This window comes from Poromitra crassiceps (genome assembly GCF_964638095.1).
Source record: "Poromitra crassiceps genome assembly, chromosome: 12".
NCBI lineage: Eukaryota > Metazoa > Chordata > Actinopteri > Beryciformes > Melamphaidae > Poromitra > Poromitra crassiceps.
The window spans coordinates 40,672,169-40,693,963 of NC_139632.1; the positions used below are offsets into that span (position 1 = coordinate 40,672,169).

The following is a 21,795-nucleotide window of genomic DNA, read 5'->3' on the forward strand; positions in this document are numbered from 1 at the left end:
TTTAATCTACTACATTTGACTGGGAGAGAAAGGGATTGAATACATTTCTAACACACCAGTGACGTTTTGCATCCAGCAATGAAAATGAGAGATTTTTCTTCTTCTTCTTCTTCAGTCACTTTCAAATTCTTCATGTGGAGCCAAAGGAAACAAGCCCATTAAGAAACTCAAATGTTTTGACTTTATTCAACTTTTCTGCACAGCAGTGTGAAAATCAATATTCTGGCATTGCTGAGATTAATTATGTTTATTTTAAATGCAAATCGAAATGTGGATGCAACGCAGGAAAGTACAAGCGATAGATTCAATCGTGTGAATATCGAAGTGAGTTGGACCAAATCCAATTGCATGATCAAGTAATTGCCACTGAAATTGCAGCATGTGTGTATTATTAAGTTCTATGTCATAGTAAAGAGTAGCCATCGTAAACATGCTTTGTGACAATAGCTATGGATCCTTCCTTACTATGACCATTTTCTTGTGGGGGTAGCACTGGGGGGGGGGAAATCACATTAAAAGACATGAAAAGTGTCATAATCAATATTAAAGTAACACCTTGTGTGGGAAAAATACCGTTCAAAAAGAAATGGCTTGAAATGGTTTGGCCACACGTGTTAATTGCAACATACATGACGAATACAACTGAAATGCACTGTTATGCAGTGTCAACATGTTCATGCAATGTAGACTGCAATTCTCTTCTGCATTGTTTTTCTATTGATCAACAGTAGCTCCTCAGCACGTGTGTGTGTGTGTGTGTGTGTGTGTGTGTGTGTGTGTGTGTGTGTGTGTGTGTGTGTGTCTGTGTGTTGAACAATAGATAGGCTACTTAACAGTTTTGTAATCATCTACAGCACCCTGGTCTCAAGTGGCACTTGGTAATAGACAGTGCTGCTTAACAGTGAGGTACCGCACACATACAACACCTGTCATCCCTCTCACGTACCCTCCTGTCACCACCGGTCATTTTCACTGTGATGCATACCTCCGTCACACTTAATACCACCCGCACACAAAAACAGGCAAAGGCAAGCAAACAGTCATATCATCACACAACATCATCATACATTATTGCTCTGAGAAGGAAATGAGCCCTGGTGTGGGCATAAAGAAACGTTGGCAGAATTATTAAAATAGTGTCCTTGAGAAGAACGTGCGGTTGGGCTGCTGAGATGTTTGATGGAACGTTCTTGGCAGAGTAGTTTGGTAAAGTTACTTGACTCGGTCTGTCTCACAGGAACAGAAAGCCCCTTAGCCCACATTTATCAAGGATGTTTCCACACTCCTCTCGGCCCAGGGCCAATCAGGCTTTAGGGACTCCAGTAGGCCAGGCCTAACTAGGTGTTTATTTCTGTGCTAACCTAACAAAGATATTACACTCACTCAGGCTAAAGAGGGGCTAACGCTGATTTCAGGGCTAGTTAACTCTGCTCTGCAGCATGGTTGGCTTTGGCTTTACAAAGCGCTTTAGACGGGGTAGACTGCTGCTGATTCTAGAGCTAGCGCAGATTCTACCCAAATCCCCCAAATAATCTCATTAGAATTGTGAGGAACAAAACTGATGAGAACTCCCCAAAATCTGGGGCGTTGATAAATGATCTCAATCGATAAGTCTTGTTTTAAGGCCACAAAATCAGAAAGAACTGTGCAAAATGACTGGTGTTCCCCTTCATGACCATGGATAAGCAGACAGAAATCAGCCCCCAAAAATATTCCAATGCTTCCTGGTAGAACATTTGGCAATCTTACATAATTGCCAGGCAACAACTACAATTCCATCCATTTAATAAGTTTTAGCTAAAAAAAAAAAAAAAAAAATTGCCCAGCAACATTTCCAGGAAGTCTAAACTGAATCACTGTTAGGGGCTTGAAGAGTTCCGTACTCCTCAGTGTCACAACATTATTGGACACTTTGGATACGGAGCAGTTTGACAAAGTCCACCTGAAGTCCATTGAATAAAAGAGGGAACTTCCCTGGTCCGTCGTCTTACACGGCGGCGGTCAGAGCAGGACAAAGTCGCCGGCGGTGGCGGCCGCCCTCCTGGGGTCACGGATGAAGGGCCACTCTCTCTTGGACGGGCTCAGGCCTCCGGACAGCTCGTAATCTCTGCCGTGACCTCGCATGAAGGTAAACGCCGGGTATTTCTCCCGCGCCGCCGACGGCTGCAGCACCTGAAATGAGAACGGTGAGGAGCGGTGTGTTAAGCGCTATTTGTTCCCCCTATACGTTTTCCTTGAGAAGCTATAGCTACCAACGTATCCTCGACCCTTCACCTGCCATTTCATGGCATTTGCCCTGCGTTTGATCATTTCATTTAACAAGGGCCATCTGGCTACCTTTAAAAAAAAAATCCCCTTTCAGATTGGACATTTTAGCACACAAAAATAGAGACATAAGAGTCCTTAAGTAGGAGCAGTTTAAGGAGGGGAGACTCTGGTTCACAGCATCTAACCAACTGGCTGATTGGTTTGAAAACTAAGATCCAAGTCAGATTCATGGCTAAATGGTGCCACCTGCTGGCCAATTTCTATCACACCGTAAGACCCACCACATTTGCTCATAATATAAAACTGAAAAATGAGTGAGTTGTATTTCTTTTCCGAAAATGTTGCTGGTTGTGAAATGAGTAATGAAATGTTGCCAATGGATTTGTGATATGAAAGAGAAAACCCTGTATCCCTCACCTTGGATAGCTCTTGGCTCAGTCTCTCATAGTCATGGACACTTCTAGAATAGAAACCTATGGTGCAGCTCGGGTCCATCTTGCTGAAAGGCATCTTCTTCGGCGACGGGCAATGATACGACTAGAGACGAAAAGAGACAAAAGACATCTGGAGATATTCATTCATTCACTGCGGCCCGCGCGCGCGATACCGGATGGCTGCATCAACACAGAATAAGCTGTATTTTGCATCATTTGAGGAATGAAATCCCATTTCTCCGCTGTCACAGCGTACATAAATTTACAACTTGGGGCCGTGTTGTCACATTGTATACCACTGCATGCAAAAGCATAAAACAAAGTTGCTATATTGTATCGTATAATGATAAATGCTTTTTATGCGTCGAGTCCTGAAATATTCAGGACTCCTCGTACCCGAGCCCTGTATTTGCCGTATTTCTCTTAAGCGGCAGCTTCACATAACTGAGCAGCAAATAAATCAGTAGATAGGGACTGGGTAATTGAGCAGAGGGCTGCTTTAAGATTCATACCCTTAAGTACTAACAGAAACTATTAAATTCACATTACTGGGGCCCCAGTCAGCTCGTCTGTGTATAATTTCACATTACCTGGAGAGGGAAATCGCTGCTGCTGACATCCACAAAAGACTGACAGTAATGAGGGTCCATGTAAATCAAGCTGTCATCTGCAAGGACAAAACAAAAGACAAGTTATTCAAAAACATCCGATTATTACAAAAACGCGCTTCTCTCCAATTTCTATGCAGAGCAGCTCAAAGTCACCCGCGCTCGTCGGGCCCTTACTGTTAGGCTTCCGCGCGTCAAATATGCCTCCCAGAAGGTTGTTGCTTTTTAATATCCACCAGGGTGGATTAAAGCCTGCATAATCAGATGCGTTTGTATAAGCACATTCTTTACACACCCGTGAGAAAGGGGGCTGTCATTTAATTTTGGTGCGGGGGAATTACTTTTACAAACACGCAATTATATTCGAGCATTTTGCATATGACAAACTGAGGCGCTGAGCCGCGCCTTGGCAGGGCAGAATGTATCGCTTGTCATTTAGACATCATCCACCACTGTATTTCAAATTGGTAAAAATGTAAATGCGTAAATATTGACTGCCAAGATGTACAACTGAAGGTTCCTCCCGGCTCCTGAAGGTGATGGAGAGTGGCTCACTTTGGGGGCTCCGGATGAAATGTATGCATGCCTCCTATGGAAATCAATTACAGCAGCACAACTTGGGGAGGTTGACTCGTGATAAATGGGCGAGGCTTTTGATGGGTCAGAGAGAATAAAGTGAGTCCTGCTTCACTCGCTACCGTCTCTACACTCCTCTCCGCTTTCCCCCATGCAAACAGGAATGCATTAACTTACTTTGTCTCTTCATACAAGCCGGGTCTATTATGCAAAAACCATCTGCTATTCACACCAACCTCTCCCTCTCTCTCTGTGTCTCTTTTCTCCACTAGGCAAACACTAACCTTGAAATCCCACAAAGTAGCAGGCCTGTTTGGGCTTCCCTCCGATGATGCCTATGCAGTACTCCAGACTCAGTATGCTCTAAGTGCAGAGAGAAGGACAGAGGAACAGACAGACAGCTTGAATACTTTAAGATTGCTTCCTTCACATTTCTATGACAGTAAAATGGCTATTTTCAATCCACCATTTACCCCAGTGATCACTTCCTTTTTATATTAATTACTCTTTCTCTTGACACACTACTATCTTATTCTTGGTGCCATGCTTCTTTCCATTATGTGAAATTGCTAGCGCTCGGTGACTAGCGGCGCAAAACTAGCGTTCCCAGGTACAGGTGTGTGCGTATGCGTTTGAGTGTCTCACAATCGAGTTCAACTTGTTTGTCTAAAATGAATGTTTAAGAACAACAAAACAATGCGCGATCAGTCTCTCACCTTGACAACGTTAAAGTACTCTGGGTTGGTCTTCTCCCCGCCCAGACGCACTGGGATGAGGATGATGACGGCCCGGCTGTCCAACAGGGAGGAGGCGGACGATTGGCTGTTCTGTGGGGGGGGAGGGGCATCCGATCCCCCAGCAGAGGCGTGCCCCGCCCCTGGTGCCCTGTGGCTGTCGACGACATCGCCACTGTACACTGTGGAGGATCGATAATGATGCCACGGTCAGATGGGGGTCGTCTGTCTGTCTGTCTGCCCTGTCACTTTGCTCTCAATCTGTCTCATCTGTTCCATCAGTTTGTCAGTCAATCAGCTGATTATTGACGCGTGAGCATGACTTATGTCAATGGCACTCTTTATGACTACGTTTTGTTTGTGGGGGACAAAATCCCTCCGTCCGTCGTCAGTTGCATTTACACTTTGTTGTCAATGTGGCCCGAATGCATAACTGATCACCTATGGAAGTGAGTGAGTCGATGATCACACCTTCAATGCTTCTTTTGTGCATTTATGGCAGGGAGTTGATGTGTTATTGCTCTATCTATCCGATTACAAGCGGAACACCCAGGAAGCATGTTGATGTAAAGGGGGTCATTGTGTCTAAGAGTGAAGTTAACATCAAGCTTCTCAACACACCAACAAAGACATGCTTGCACACAAACAAGATAAGAGTGTAGCCTATCTTGTACTCATGGTTATTGAGAAGGACTTGAAATAAAGCCCAGACTATTGTGGGCAACAAGAAGACTCTTTGTGGAGTGGACGATGGTAGTAGTGGATTTATAATGGGTGTGTTTGCTGGAGAGTGGACAGGGCGAGCCTCCTGTCGCCTCTCTCTGCTGCTCTCCAGTCTCCCAGGCAGTAGGAGAGTTGGTAAAAGATGAAGGCTCAGTTTGGGCGCTGTGCCCGGGACGCAGCTTTTGTTTTCGAGCAGGAACATCTTTCATACCTGTACAGTCTTGGGACACGTAGGCAGTTATACCCGCCAGGCCAGGGTCTGTCGCCTCCTCAACAGCTTTCCTAAGAGCGTTCAAAGACAGAGAGGGGAGGTGAGAGTGATGGAGAGCTTTTAACTTCTTTCGGGAGGTTTTAAATCCCTTTTTAAAGGTTACATAATGGAGCTTGCATACTAATTCAACATCAGAACTGTATGTATACTATATTACCATGAACTTATTAAACTTCTGTAACACGGACTTAATAAGAAGCAACCTGGTGTAGTGGGTACCCGGAGGAATCCCAGGCGTAACTACTGAACCACCGTTGAAATGTAACGATGATTGTTAAAGAGCTTGAATAAAATGCGTGTCGATGTGATTTCATAAAGCCTGCTCGAGTACTTGCAATGGAGATATGGACTTTTGCTTCACACTGCCAACATCATGTCATCATGTCAAGGGAGTGGTGTGGTTACTCGTGGTTCTCCGTGTTCATACGTGTGCATCTTGTTGTTTTGTATCTATTTGCATGCTGTTTATGCATGTTGAGCATACATTTGATATATCCTGCCCACACGAGGTCATACTTTGTTACACAAAATGAATGTTTTCTTCTACAGGACGGCCAATCGCGGGCTCTTTAGCGGACCTGATAAGGTTACTAGAACAGCCATTTCAGACATATGCATCTCAACAACAACTACCTTTGAAAATCCTGAATTCTCTTTATGTAGATATACTGTCGATGTTTATACTTCTAGTAAGCCTCGAAAAGTTAAACGTAAGCGCGTTTTTTTCTTTTGCATCCATTAACACGTGTTTTCTGCCATCAGATTGTGTTTTATCACTTGAAAGTACAGGTCTAAACAGCCCCAAAACGCATTGAAGAAGGATTGCAATCTGATCGGCCAAACCACCTCCGGAGGTGGTCAGGGATGCATTGTGTACACATTGAACAAAAGTGTAAATGCAATGTGTCCGCTCAATCTGAATACAGCAACTGTATGCAGATTGAGAGGACACCCATTTCTGCCATCAGATTGCAATCAGATTGCAATCTGATGGCAGAAAACGCATGTTAACGCCAGGTGTAAATAGAATCAGGTTAATGTGGTCAAGCACAATCTGATTGCAATCTGATGGCAGAAAACTTACTGTACCCCTATCTATGCTGCCCCCTTGTGGGTAAAGTTTAAGAAGGCGAGCATCCATAAACTTCAGGTTGCCTATAATGGCTGCATGCGCATCTTGCTGAAGAAGCCCAGGTGGAGCAGTGCTAGTGAGCTGTTCTGTAAGGCGGGGGTGGCCACTTTCCAGGCGCTCCTGAGAAATCTGAGGTACAGGTTCATCTGTAGATTGAACATGTCTCAGAATGTTATTAAGTTGCTCACTGATCCTGGGCTAAGCACTGTGAGATACCAGTCACGTATGTGGAAATTCTGGTACGATTCCCTTTTATAACGTATGCTTTTTATTTTTTTTGCTCTTATGTGCCTTATGTCCTTTTGTAATTGTGTATGTGTCTGTCAATAAAGGTTTGATTGATTGATTGATTGATTGTAATTAGACTTACTTGAAGATATGTGCCACAACAGCAGGTCCATACCAGTCCCCTGCCTGTTTCCCCACTGCCAGACCCAAGCGGACCAGCCTGTGGAGGCCCAGCTGTGCCGAGGGGCTGTCCCCAAACCAGGACACCAGAGTGCGGTGGTACACCTCTCTCAAGTGGGTGTCTGCCTCCTCTGCCGCGGCCTGGGCCTGGGGCACGGGCCCGCGGTGGGAGCGGCTGGGAGTGCCCTGCAGAGAGGCCTCCAGGGACGCCACCAGACGCTTGGCTGCACTGGTAGTCCACGTCTCTGTGTCTAAAGGCTGCAGGGACAGCGCCTCCGACCAGGTCCAGTCTGTGGGGGGAATTTAATCACGTATAAAACGTCAGCTACACGCAACATGAAAGAGCCAATGCAGATTAAAGATCTGAAGTCACATTTGGAACAAGTGTAAACAGACTGAAGGAGGGTGGGGAACGGTGTTTATTAAACCACTGATGGAAGTCATTAGAACTAGAGTTCATCTTGCGCTACCATTATATATTTGATTTTCAATTTTTATAGAACATACGAACAAGACAAACAGGCTCAGACATGGGGGGATAAAAAGGGGGAAGAAATATCATCGACATTCATCATTACAACTTGGTGCTATGAGCCGCACAAGGTGCTTATGCGCTTGCAAAAGGGTCCACGAGACACCACCCCTAACCTCAGTCACTTATCATTCTTAACCTCATCAAAGTAGGTCAAAAACGGGTCCCAGACAGTTGCGAACCTTTTGAACGAGTTGGTTCTCAGGGACCTGAGTCTCTCCATCTGTATAACAGAGATCATGTCCATCAGCCACACCTGAAAAGAAGGTGAAGAGGAGGACTTCCATTCCTGAATGAGTCTTTTTGCAATAGTTGTCCCCAGTGTCAGAGATTGTTGCACAGCTGTTGGGAAGTTCAGAGAGGACTCCGGGCAGCCGAAGATGGCGAGTTCCGCCTCCGGGCCCGGCTGTAGGGTTATTTTGTAGGACTTGAAGTACCAGTTAAATATTTTGGCCTGTGATGGACTAACACCTGAACCTGAATCCAGAAGCTTTCCTTTGAGGGACCTTGAGGCAGTATGCAGCAAAATGCAGAGTGATTTAAATGACCACCGCCTGATGAACGGCAAACAGCTGCTAGACAAATCATATACAGTATACGCTGAAGGAGAAACGGCTCTGTTTCCCAAATCTGATATCACAGATGGAAGTTAATGGACGGCACTTATTTGAACAGTTCTCTGTGAGAAGTTTTGAACCTGATCATTCCAGACATCCTTTATCAAAGTCCCACCTAGAATATCGCCGTTAAGAACTAAGAGTCTTTCAGAACTTGAGAAATTAAGTTTTTGTCTTAAATCTTCTGCTTTAACAGACATAATCTAGAGTGCTTCGGCAAGAGAATAGGTATCATTCTATTCAATTATAAGTCTGAGTGTGCCAGTATTTCACTTTTAAGGAGCCTTAGCCTTACAAACAGGGTGGGCGCCAAGGCGGAGAGAATGGGAGTGGCCGCAGGCTATAAATGGGGACAGAGTAGAGTCTAAGGCATTAACATAATGACCTTGATCCAAAGTGAATGAAAGTGAAATTGATCAATAAATATCCTTAAGTGGCCATTCGTCATTTTATCGAGAAATATTTCATTAATGACATATTTCGTATTTGACAGAAGAACAAGTTTTAAATATTGTTTTCCAAATGACTGCATTAAACTCGGCCTAATCTCATTATGTGGACCCATAAAGTCTAGGACTCTTCAGAGACGATAGATCTCACAAAGATATGATCAACTTTGCTCATTTTAAAAGTCTTGCATCAACTGAATTAAACTTTTTGTTTCCAGGTTGAGAATGCAGAATCTCTTGATTAAGAGTCTAGTCTCCTAATAAGAAAAATAGAGAAACCAAATCTAACGCAACTGCAATGTGTAGCACTTGAACAATTAAGCGACATATTTTCAATGCATTCCTCTACGGTCTAATTTGCAATTAGGGTGCATTTAATTTCACAGGGAATAACTAGGCAAGTACATACAGTTCATGTTTTATGTATTTTCATCCATTTTGCGCCTGCTGGGTAAACGAGGCTATTTGCATTTCTGATCTTTAGGCAAATGAGCTTTAACAGTACAGGTGGCGAGTACAGTGGGAGAGGGTTGAGAAGAGAATATAACAGGAACATGTGTCAAACTGTGAAAGTCTTTATAGATTTGCTGCCAGAACAGACCTACACAACTAAACCCCTATCCCCTATGGGTCAGGACCTAAAATGGGCCACAGGCATATTTATGGTGGGTCTCCACATGACAAGAAACCTGGATGTAGGCTAATGTCCTTTGGCTTCTCGTGGTTCAAACAGTCATTTCCTTTCATGGTCAAAACACACTTGAGTTGTTAGACCAAACAAGCCATAACCTTTATACACCGGGTGCACTTTGACTGAACTGTTGAATGATGGAAGTCAATGGAAAAATGTGACTTGTACTTTCATTGTAGCAGGTGGATAGGATAATGATTGATTTTTTCTTAGAAACTTGAGGAAGATTAAAATGCTATCTATAACCACGCCACATGCTACAGAATCAGATTGTGCTCAAGTATTAGCCTACCCCACACTACACACTAAACTCCCAGTGAGATGTATTGAAGGAAGCTAACTTGTGGATTATTTTATGGTACATTTCATATTAATGAAATTAATGAAATGATTCCCCCAACTTTGCTAGATATTTATGAGTTTAATGATTACATTAAGACTCTCAAAATTATAAATAACAGTAGAAGTAACAAAACTGTCAAACTATACTGCGTTAACTATTTAAAGAGGAACATTTGTTTTGATTGTTTTTATATATTTTAATTATTTTTCTACTTTAATTTGTATTATTTGTCATACTTCTGTCTCTATATATGTTTTTATGCTGAGCACATGTCATATACAGTATGATTGTTTTTCATCAAAGATGGGGGGTGGGTATTGAATGAATATATCATGACGACACCAACAAGGATTGGAAATAGGACAATTTGAAAGGAAACCCCTATCGAAAAACCATAACTACAGTATGAGGAGAAATTTAAGTTAGCATACAATCTCATTAAAAGTAATGTATGTATTATAATCCTTTGGTAACAGTCAATGAAACTGAAGGAAGGCACTGTGTACTGCAAACACTACCATGCCATCAACAGACTTACTGTATACATTTTAATATACACATGTATACACATAGTTATATATTTTAGGACGAGAAGCTCTTTAAAGCAGGATCACCCACCACACCTATTCAATGGCAGTGAAACTCTGGGATAGATTAGACCAGTGATTCCCAAACTGTGGGCCACGGTGGGCCGTGGGGGTACTACAGGTGGGCCGCGAGTGGTCTGCCAACACTCCCGATTTTCGCAGGCAATCAAATGGCTGTAGCAGGGTCATTTTTAAAGCCACAGTGGAGATCCTGTTATCAGAAGAAACTAGAAGACCTAAGGCATCCATTGGTACCAAGCATAATATGCTAGCTTGTCGGGGGCTAAATAATGCTCCAAACTTATGTAAAATTTGGGCGAGGGAAAAATATTTCAAACGGGTCCCTTGACCTCTCAGCTCAATTTATCTGAATGAAAATTGGTGCAAATTGGTACCCACGTCTCCCTTTTACAGATAAGCTAGCATTTTTCACAGCCTAGCATTAATAGCTTGTGGATTGATTTCTTGTTGTTGCTCATCACATTTTGTCTCAACAAATGTGTCATGCATGCAAATACTTCTGATGAGTAAGGGGGGGGGGGGTGTTGGCAATCTGCTTTTGGGTATTTTGCCGAAATGTTTTTGTATGTGGATGGATTAATTATTTCCCTTATGCCCAAGTTCACATGCTCTGTTAATGAAATAAAAAATATATAATATATATAAAAAAAAAAACATGTAGGGAAATACATCATCTTAGTCTCGTGTGTTGATCAGAGTTGTGATTAAAGGGTTGGGTGGGCCCTGGAAGATTTTCAGATTTCAAAGTGGGTCCTGTCATTCTTACGTTTGGGAACCCCTGGATTAGACTATGTGTCTCTAAGAATGAATGAATAAACTAAAATATCAGATATTTAGTTTGAACTCGCCTCTGCCTAGGAAGTGCAGGATAAGTGCCTGAGCCACCATCATCTGTCCTGCCCTCAGCATGCAGCCCCAGCCGCAGTCCGAGGTCAGGGTGGAGTCGGGCAGCGGGGGGAACTCCTCCCTGTAGGTGAGCCACACCCGCGACGCAAAGTCCCTCCGGAAGGCCTCCGCGTTCCCCATGACAAGGTCCTCATCACAGGCATCGTAGCAGGCTTCTGTAGCGCCATCGTCATCTGAGGCAAACAAAGGCAACCAACTCAGGGTTTGTGGTTAGAACGTTCAACCTTTGTGTCTCCTCTGTTGGTCAGAAATCCATGGGCTCTAATCATTTTGTCCTCATGTATTAATCATTTTAAAGCAGCTACGAGCAAGATTTTCGATTGTTATTAAACAGTCTAAATGTAATATTGATGCATCACATCTTACCTATGATAGTAGCTGAGAGCAAAGCCGTGTGAATCGGAGATTGCTCTCTTGATGGTTATAGAGTCTGTGTCTGTCTTCCGGCGGGCCGGATAGACCAGGAAGTTAAACGAAACGGTTTACGGCAGCTGCCTGCCTTCAACCGTTTCGCTCTGCCTAGCAACAGACCATAAACAACGAGAATGCCATGCTCGCTACATCCAGGGGCTTGCTACTCTCGCGAACATCTCTCGTTATATTCTAACAGTTTGTTTGGAAGTTATTTTGTGCTTATGGCCGAAGTGGCTGCCGCAAACCGTTTCATTTCACTTCCTGATCTGCCCCGGCCCGCAGACAGACTAATCATCAAGACAACACTGGCCGATTCACTCGGCATTCAAGCGAGACTACTTGGCATTGGTCTCGTCTACTATTAGAGGTAAGATGTGAGGCATCGATATTAAATTTAGACTGTTTAATAACAATCGAAAATCTTGCTCGTAGCTGCTTTAAAGTTTCCTATTACACAAGAGATTATTTTTAGCCTGTCTATTTTTTGACCTATTGAGTAAGCCGTATGCCTCATACTGAAGGCCTTTATTGTCTGATAACATGCTCAGAAGACTATGACTTGAGACAAAATATTTGATGTCAGGGTTAAAAATATTTCCCCACTTCCTCACTAATAATTTCTAGGGCAGAGGCATCCAAAATATGAAACATGACTTACAGTCTATGCATGTGTATAAAACTCCATATACTTCATTCTATAGAAATTCATATTCTTCATAATGTGCGTGCGTGCATGCGACGTGCGTGCGTTATCATAACCATTGTAAGTGCAAATAGCTTGTTTGTATGTGTATGTTTTTTGTTAAGTGTGTTTGTGTGTACACCATACCTTCACACTTAAAATGGTAACATTTTCCCAGAAGAAGCACTGGAGAATCTCTACTGAAGGAGGTCTTTGATTTCAGAGCCCAACCTAAAGCAGACAATACAAACAAACACTCAGTGTCTTACAGTAGGTCACGCATACAAAAGCTCAGAGACATCCTATTCCCTCTGTTGACTCAACACGCCTACAAGGCCCATTCAAAGCTCAAGTGCTGGCTCCATCGCAGAGCCTTTTGCATATTTCTGTCTGCCTTCCATCCCGCCTCTCTGCTGCAACTATCACAAACGAGGTGTGTTGCAAAATGCAAACAACAAAATCCAAGAAACTGGTTTACTAGTGTGAACTAGACATGAAAATAAAGGGCCGATTCAACTCATCTTGTTCAATACCACATCCTCTGATCCTTATCATGCCTATACGTACAGTATGTATGCGGTGCATTAACACACCTTTGCATCTCTGTTTCCATCTCATTTCTTTAAGCAGATTATTGTTTTTAGTTTTTCCTATAGCTGTTGGAACAACTCTGACCTAGAATGTGAACTTTATAGAAAGAAATTATTTACTATTCACCTTATGTAGCCCCGCCCACTTGACCCAGTTGTGTTATGACTTCCTGTTCAAAACATAGTCTGTTTTACCTGCTCACTATAGTACTGTAGCTACTGTCACAGGAAGTGTCAACACAATAGGAAGTAACTGGCTGACCCCTGTGTTGGAACATAAGGTAAATAGAAACAGCAGTGCTGCAGGCGTGGGAAACAGTTAATTCAAGGTTGCAAATGCACAGTACACATGGGTGGTAGGTAGGGCTGTGTGCTGGCAGCGGCAGGCCTACTTACTGTACTTCACATTGTGCCACGCCGACAACAACTTTGTCTTCACTTTTTCCACCTCGTCGCTCCCTTTATTCTCCATTTTGACCAGCAAGGAATGGGACCCATCCCAATGCAGCTGCATACAACTCCTTGTACACGGTGGGGGAAACAAACACACAGAGGGAATTATGGTTGTGATAGTGCGTGTGCCACACTAGCTGACATTTATATAAGATTTGGTGAAAACCTGAGTCAGGAGAACTGACTGTGATTGAATAGTTACAACGTTCTACTGTTCCAATTGTTTTCATTGTTGTTTTGCTTTCGAAACAGATTACTTTTGTATTCAATGCCATTAAGGAGGGAGGGAGGGGAGAGAGAGAGAGAGAGAGAGTGTGTGTGTGTGTGTGTGTGTGTGTGTGTGTGTGTGTGTGTGTGTGTGTGTGAGAGAGAGTACACACACACACACACACACACACACACACACACACACACACACACACACACACACACACACACACACACACACACACACACACACAAAATCCCAAATGAGGTCACAGCTGATGTGCTTGCAGGATGGAGCACATGACACCGTTACCTTACGTTGTAGTACAGCTTCTTCGATCCAGTTGTCTGTCATTCACAGCCGCTTTGGACGCCTGCTGAAGTGTTACAAAGTCGCCACGTCACATAGATACTGTAACAACGTATCGCCATTTACTTGCGGTGTCACTAAACAAGTGAGATTGCCCAGAGAGACTGCCAAGTCTGCGAATGTTTACATTTTGGGGAAGTGGGGAAGAGCCCGTGTCTCAGCAGCTCTCGCGTTGTTTCCACCACGGAAGGCAAGGTCTAGAAACGAGCGTTTTACGTAACAAGCCAACACGAGTGGGCGGCATTTATTTTCCAATACAATTCACAACTCGAACGGAGACTCCGTTTTCCCGGCGTATCCGCTGCATCAAAACATGCGCCCCTCTTGTAGGCTGGGCCAAGGGGTGATACCGTCCGAGCAGCGTTGCCAGACGTACGATAATTATCGTATTTGTACGATAATTTCGACCTCTGTACGATGTACGATCAATAATCCCAAAATCCCCCAAATGTACGATAATTTCATCATTTTGTGACACTTAGACGAATCCTACGTCTATCACTCTATCTGTTTATACAATCATCTCTTCAAACAACATATTTGCAGCCAATACGTGCAGGGTGTTTTGTTGTTGTTGCAACGCAGGCTGAGATCACAGTGTTGAAAGATCATGCCAAGTCCAAAAAGTAGCCTGTGATCAGCCGCAGTCCCCCCGACTTTGGGGAGGGGGCGTACGATAATTTCACTCCAAAAACGATAATTTTGACCCTCTGGTACGATAATTCAACATTTGCCATCTGGCAACACTGCGTCCGAGGCGCATGATCCGCATGACAGCATGAGAGAAGACTTTACTATCAATGGAGAGTGAGCACATGTCGCATCCGGAGAAGGGACACAACTGACTGGACTGAACTGAACTGAACTGCCGTGACAAGGAACAGTCTCTTTAAAAGAAAAGAAAAATAATCCAAAGTCAACGCAAGTGGTTTAAGAGACTCCGAGCAGCGCTAAGGATCTGTGAGACTTGCAAGGATGCACTTGTTGCCTGCCAGCTGCGTGTGTGCCCTCGCCCTCGTCACCGCGATCATCTCTCCTCAAGTGTGCGGTTTGGAGACTGTTATCGGGCTGTATGGAGAAACACTGGAGGTGCCGTGCAACAATGGAGCAGCAAAACCAGAAGACCTTTTCATCACCAAATGGAAATATGAGAAAGGAGAGCCCCTTTCAGGAGACCTACTGGTCAGGCAGAAAGACCAGAATCCCACCGTCACCGCCACTGATGAGTACAAGCAGCGCGTGAGCATGGCTGAAAACTCCAGCCTGCTGCTGTCTGCAGCCACACTCAGTGACCAGAAGACGTTCACCTGCATGATAGTGGCTGGTACAGACATATCCGAATACCCAGTTAACGTGCTGATCCACAAGGCTCCGTCAGAGCTGAAGTTTTCTGAGCAAGCGGAGGAACTGGAGATTGGCAAACTAACTAAGCTGGGGAATTGCACTGCGCAAGATGCCAATCCAGCTGCAAATATCATATGGTTTAAGAACGAGAAACCTCTGGTGGCTGATGGGAAAGGGATTTTGATTCATGCCTCGATGCAGGTCGACCCTAACACCGGCCTGACGACCACCTCCTCCACACTGGAGTACTCTGCTGGGAAGGAAGACACGGATGCTCAGTTCACCTGCGGCACTCAGCACACTGTGGGCCCAGAGCTGGCATCCGTACCAGTGACCTTTACTATCACCTACCCTACAGAGAAGATCAGTCTCCAGGTCATTTCAGAGGGACATCTTACAGAGGGAGACAACGTGACTCTGAAGTGTGTGGCAGACGGGAACCCGCCTCCTACCAGCTTTAAGTTTCACCTCAAGGGAGAGGTGGTGAAAGTGGAGAATTCAGACGCATACACCTTGACAGATGTGACACGTGACACCACCGGTGAATACAAATGCTCTCTCCTCGATGACGCCACGATGGAAGCTTCAAAGAACATCACAGTCAACTACCTGGACATGAAGTTAAGCCCCTCTGGGAAGATCTTGAAGAGTGCCGGGGAGGCTGTGGTTCTGGCTTTGCTGGTCGATGCTTCTGGAGACCCAAAGGTGTCCTGGACAAAGGATAATGTTAAGCTGGATAAGCAGCCCGTGTTCAGCAATCTCACCTACTCTGACTCTGGCCGCTACGACTGCGCGGTGACAACGGGCCATCTCAGCCAAAAAGCGTCTTTCGAGCTGGTTGTCAAAGGTGCTCCAGTCATCAGGCAATTGTCCAAGCGGCGTAGCGACGATGGCCGACACAAGGTCCTGATGTGTGAGGCTGAAGGCTCCCCAAAGCCCACTGTTTCCTGGAGCATCAATGGCACCTCGCTGGATGAGAGTCCCTTCGTCAATGGAAAGGTAACGCACAGGATCACTGTTGTGCCTACTGCCAATCTGACCGTCTCCTGCACGGTGTACAACGAGCTTGGCCAGGACAGCAAGGCCATCTATGTGTCATCCTTATTTGAGGAGGTGAGAATGGATAAACAAGACCAGTCGGATGACAGCGAGCAAACCAAGTTGGTGGTTGGACTTGTAGTTGGCCTCCTCATTGCAACTGTGCTTATAGGCCTGGCATACTGGGTGTACGTGAAGAAATCCAAGCAAGGGAGCTGGAAGACTGGTGAAAAGGAGAATGGATCTTCTGAAGAGGAGAAGAAGCTGGAGGAAAAAGTGGAGGAAAACAGCCAAAAAGCCGAGGTGTAAAGAAGCAGGAACCATCCTTTGGGAATGTGAAAGTGAGGAGCGATAACAAGAAGCTTTTGCACATTTCTCTTCACCTCTGTCTTTTTGGAAAAACAAGCCGAGTATTTGGATGAAGACTATTTGGATTTGGTTTCATGGAGAATTTCCCACAAAAGCATATCCACGGATACTCTATGTGATATACATAACTTGTCTGCACTACTGATACATGTGTAAACTTGTCTACTATTAGGTTTCATATCCATTAGAAGCGATTTTGGGAAACTGAGGAAATGCAAATTTTTGGGTTCGTTAGTTGATACAAGTAGAATTACTACTAGACCAGTTGCCTTTGCTGTAAGGATGTGTTGGCCTACATTAGTCTACGTTTGTTTGTCTCTTGGACCTTCAAAAGGCATTGGAGGGGCAGAGGGACATCGCCATCGTTACTTCTTAGTTTCATATCATCACAATCAAACAACGTCTGCCTTCAAAGTCGGTGTATTCAGTCTGTTTATTTGTGCATACGTTTCAGTTTGTTTGTCCATGCATGGAAATGTTGAAATTGAGATGAACCTGCTGAAAGGGCTAAGTTATAATCGGCATTAGATAGATGGTAATATGATTTACGGGTTATTATAAGGCATATTTCCCCTAGCGTTGCAGGAAATAGGCGATGTGCCAGAAAATTATTTGATGATACATACTTTTTGTTTCTTTGTTTGTCTGTACCTCTTTGCGAAGCAGCGGGAGAGAAACTTACAGACGCTCAGTTCATTCTGCCTGTCTCTTGTCATTATGTAGATCGAACATTATCACCAAGACACAGGTAGATTTTTGAAAGAATCTAAGTCATAACATTTTTATTGGCATTAGTTTGATTGCACAGATTGTATTACATATACAGTCATTCTCTTCTTTCATACTTTTCCTTGATGAGAAATCCTTAAAAGTGTAGTCGCGAAAAAGATGTCATTTTTTAGGCTAGTGATAAGCGTGTTAGTGAAATTCTCATTTGGTGCACAGTCCTATTCTGAGGTATGAATCATTTCTCATATAAGTATAGCTTCATTTGTAATTCGTGAGCACACAGAGGAACTTGCTTGGAAGATAGCTTTCATGATATACTTGCCTTCTTTTGAAAATCTACCTGTAATTGCTTCAGATGTGCACTAGGGTTTATGTTTTTCATGTCAAATTTGTGTAGATATGATGGAAGATACACAGCTGTACACAATTTTGGTCAGGGTCATGTATGAGCATTTACTAAATCTGAAAATGTATAAGACCAGGATGTAATTGTGAAGTTTGTGATTTTCCTTTTTCTTTTTGCTATTTATATTGTTCAAGATTAGAAATCCTGTTAGGCAAAATCATTCACAAAATCAATAACTGTCACTGTAGACTGAAAAATTGATAACAGTTACTTGCAGACTTGACGGAAAGTAATTCAGTTCTGAGTCATTAGTAGGTTGCTCATAACCTGACGCTGCCAGATGATGGGTTTGTTTCACATTCTGTTTCACAAACAAAGGTGTGTGTCTTTTTGTGAAAGCAATACCGCCCCCATCTGGCAGAGTCAGGTTAGGTTGCTCAGCGTTCTGGTTGAATATTAGATTCAGCATGTGATAATGTCAGACTTTCAAGCTGCTGTTTGTTCCCTACGTTGTGTAAAACCATCAAATTGGAAAGATGACCAAAGAAAGTGAACATTGCCATGCAAGTATTGTAAATATTTGACATTTGTTTTTGTACTTTTGTTCAAAATAAAGTGTACATTTGGAAAAAAAAAAAAAAAAAAACTTTACTATCAATGGAGAAGACTGTTGTTTTCCCTAGATAGATGCTCTAATTTTGCCATTTGGTTTTAACTTTTAACAAATGTGTTTTGTTTGTATTACATTGTTACAATCCAAAAATAGCAAAACTATTATAGAATACCGATATACAGTATGTTACTAATAAATCACTGCAATAAAACAAGTGTTGTTGATTATTGGTTGATTTGATCGTAATCAATGAAAATTCACAATTGTTTGGTGGTTACCTTACCCCTACCTTACCCCTAGCCGGGGCGCTTCTCGCTGCCATAATCATGCACTCATAAAACAACCTTAAGTGGTTGGTTACCCACTGTTGGCTCGTTGTTTGTGTAACGTAGTGTGAGCTATGAGTGTCGAGTGTTAACGTTACGTAACCGAGCGATACACACCCAGTCTGTTGCCTAGTAGTACTATTTCATTCATTGTGTACCGTTACCTTTGCGCTAGGTAGGTGCGGTGTGCGCGTTCTCATTGGGTGTGCAGACAGTGCACATAATAGACTGTAAAAAAAAGGCGTGTACCAGTGCGCACGACTACGTCCATTACGGTAGGGATTCCATTCTCCAGTTTTCCCAGCCAGTGATCCCTGTGTGTGTGTGGGAAGCGGAGCCTGCCTGCCTGGGAATCTCGCTGAAAGCACACCAGATCAGCGGCCCCACTGCCATGGCTGAACGCCGCGCCTTCGCCCAAAAAATCAGCAGGTAAGGACTCGCGGCTATAACACACATACTTTGTCTATCTTATGTGGCTTTATAACGGGTCGTCATCAGAGCCCCTCCTGTCTGGGAAACCCCTTTAACCACAGAGGCCCAGCTAGCTGCTCCTAGCTAGCCGCTTGCTCGTTAGCCATAATCATCAAAGATGCTCAGAGACCCACCCAGACAGACAGCGGCACCAGCTAGCCGCCTTGTGCTTTGTTTATGTTTCTTAACACTATAATTAGGGGGCGAGTTGTATTATCGTTCATGTATCTGTGCGGTTGCCAAACGGGGGTTGTGTTTTCAGTCATTATTCCGCACTGAAAGGGACTTGCTGTGTATTGAGATCCGCTGATTTTAGACAACACAGCTAGCTATGCTGTCTGGCTAACGGTCGACAGGCATCTGATCTTGGTCGTAGTAGTGGGGCACTGGTAGTAGTAACGGGACTGAACTTAACTGACATGTTTACTAGTTGATAGGAGAGAGCAGGAAGCGCAAAAGCCTGACTTATAACAACCATCAAACAGCGATATTATAATCTGATGCCCGCCCCTCAGACAGATCAAAGTAAGCTCTTTAACAAAGGGCTTTGTGTGAATCTCCAGGTGCCATCATCCCTGTCAGTGCTAAACACAGACCTGGCTATAAGGATAGAGATGGATGCAATGCAAGGCTCTGATAGAGATGAACTATCTCCAACAGTTGCCAATGTAAACATGTTTGTAGTCAGACCTGTCATTGCTGATTCATTTCGGTGACATAACGTTTAGCTTTATTGATGATGTAAGCCTGCATGCAGTTTCCAGTTCTGTCTAATCAATGTAACATTTCTTATACCGGTATGTACAGGCCAGCCACTGTCTCCACTCTAATACTGTGATGCTGCTTGCATGCATCAGTCACTTTATATTATAACTACATTTTGTAATTTGTTAATACTGTAATACTTGAAAGTTATGCACCAGTCACCTAATACCTAAACAACACTAAACTCCTGCTGTTCAACACTCAAACTTTGTGATTATTTTAATGCTGAAATGCTTGTCTTGCTTTGTATAGACCAAATCACCGTGACGTCACCATGTAAACAAATTTACTTCCGGGTACCACTTGGGGAAGGCGGCAGGTTTAAATGTGCGTGTTGTCAAATAAATGCTGTCAAACCCTCTCGTTGTTTTCAGCCGACTACTTTCAATTTAAATGGTTAAACGGTTGGTAAACATGCTTGTCCGACGTATCTAGCCTTTCTTCTGTGTTTGTTTTATGTAGTGTTAGCTAGCTAATAGCGTTTGTTTGTCTGTCAAACTCGCTGTTTTTTTGCAGTCGTTAACGTTACAGAGTAAAACCTCGCGTCACCAGGCTCTTCTCGGCGAGCCTGGTACAGACAGAGATACTGATGCCACGTCAATTTAATTTAGCTTCAAGTCTACTCTAGTCTGGTCCAACAGGTAAATTAGCTAGTCTGGTCTCCACTAACGTTAGTGAAAGTGTTGTTATGAATGATATTAAACAACAACACAACACGAACGAACCATTTTTGTCTTCTTTGTCTGTTTTTGTCTTCAAAACGTCAGTTTGTGCCGTTCACCGCCATTATAATTTGTGGGCCCAGGGGTACCCGGAAATAAATGTAAACATCCCGGTGATTTGGTCTATTACTCACTTATTACTTAGTAATACTTATAAGGTCATATTGCGACCTCAATAAATAGGTTTTCATTTCACTGTGCACTTATGTCAGGTGGAATTGACAGTAAGATTGAAGGGAAGAGCATCATGATAAGTTGTAGTAATACAAAATAACAGCGAAGGCCTACTCATATTTTTTTTCTCCCTCTGGAACTGTCGGCATGTGCAGTGCACACACTGTTGATTACAACCCGATCTCCAAAAAAATTGTAAAATAGCAACGTTTGTGGACATACGTTGGTATTTTACGATGTCGGCTAAGAAATTGTAAAATGGGAACGTATGCGTCTACAGCGGTGGGCGTGGTTTGGGCGTGTTTTGTTGGTTGATTAATGTGTGCTGCAGCTGTCCTTATAAATAAATAAACATAAACGCACATGCGCACACACACACACACACACACACACACACACACACACACACACACACACACACACACACACACACACTTCAAAGCAGACCTGGATGACATGAGGCTTCCACGCATTCAGAGGAATTATGAATCATGAATGAATTCCTCTGAAAGCGTGGAAGATGATCTGAGGTTTTCTGGAAAGGAAGAAGCTCTGCTATGAGTTAATTTTTGTTTTTCCACATTGAGAGTTTGCAGTTACATCCAAAAGACTGTGCACATCTTGCAAGTCTGGCAGCTCAAATTTGTTAGGTGGAGTTTGAAGCAGAGAACAGCACTACTACATCTATTTATTCTTCTCCCTTTTCGAATTGTTATGTCAGGAAAAAAGTCAAAATGGGTTCAAGGCCTGATTCTCAGAAGACAACATTTTCTATTTTTGCTGCATAGCTGAAAAAGTTGAAAGTGTCCTGCAATATGATTCCTTCTTTAAACAGGATGTCCAGCCCTCTCACCGTGACCTTCCCAAAAAACCTTTGGGGAA

General features: G+C 43.5%; 2 protein-coding genes and 1 pseudogene across 8 annotated transcripts in view; 2 read left to right on the plus strand and 1 right to left on the minus strand.

The window, feature by feature from the left end:
• Nucleotides 1-228: 228 nt before the first annotated feature.
• atg4c (autophagy related 4C, cysteine peptidase) lies at nt 229-14,093 on the minus strand. The gene is made up of 11 exons (XM_083647015.1): nt 13,965-14,093; nt 13,383-13,507; nt 12,544-12,627; nt 11,243-11,473; nt 7,117-7,444; nt 5,555-5,625; nt 4,603-4,802; nt 4,171-4,249; nt 3,293-3,369; nt 2,686-2,805; nt 229-2,172 (listed from the first exon to the last, which is right to left on the minus strand). Exons 2-11 carry the CDS (start codon nt 13,498-13,500, stop codon nt 2,002-2,004), a joined length of 1,479 nt encoding a protein of 492 aa, XP_083503141.1. The 5' UTR covers nt 13,501-13,507; nt 13,965-14,093; the 3' UTR covers nt 229-2,001.
• Nucleotides 14,094-14,923: 830 nt separating this feature from the next.
• LOC310786518 (CD166 antigen homolog A pseudogene) lies at nt 14,924-18,398 on the plus strand (annotated as a pseudogene). Its single transcript has one exon. The product of its transcript is annotated as a CD166 antigen homolog A pseudogene (transcript).
• A 721-nt stretch (nt 18,399-19,119) lies between these two features.
• Nucleotides 19,120-21,795, plus strand: part of dock7 (dedicator of cytokinesis 7) — an 86,771-nt gene continuing 84,095 nt past the window's right edge. For all 6 annotated transcript variants that reach the window (XM_083648042.1, XM_083648044.1, XM_083648041.1 and 3 more), the window contains exon 1: nt 19,120-19,210. In XM_083648042.1, the coding sequence (XP_083504168.1) occupies nt 19,173-19,210 (38 nt within the window). In that variant the 5' untranslated portion in view covers nt 19,120-19,172. The remainder of the gene's footprint in view (nt 19,211-21,795) is intronic.

What these genes read in the sequence shown, in the direction of transcription:
- atg4c (XM_083647015.1), bottom strand. Translation starts at nt 13,500, where the DNA reads ATGCAGCTGCATTGGGATGGGTCCCATTCCTTGCTGGTCAAAATGGAG. An exon ending in GTGGCACAATGTGAAGTACA is followed by an intron (nt 12,628 to 13,382) that starts GTAAGTAGGCCT and finishes TGTCTGCTTTAG; the next exon opens with GTTGGGCTCTGAAATCAAAG. An exon ending in GTTGTGGCACATATCTTCAA is followed by an intron (nt 5,626 to 7,116) that starts GTAAGTCTAATT and finishes GAACGCTCTTAG; the next exon opens with GAAAGCTGTTGAGGAGGCGA.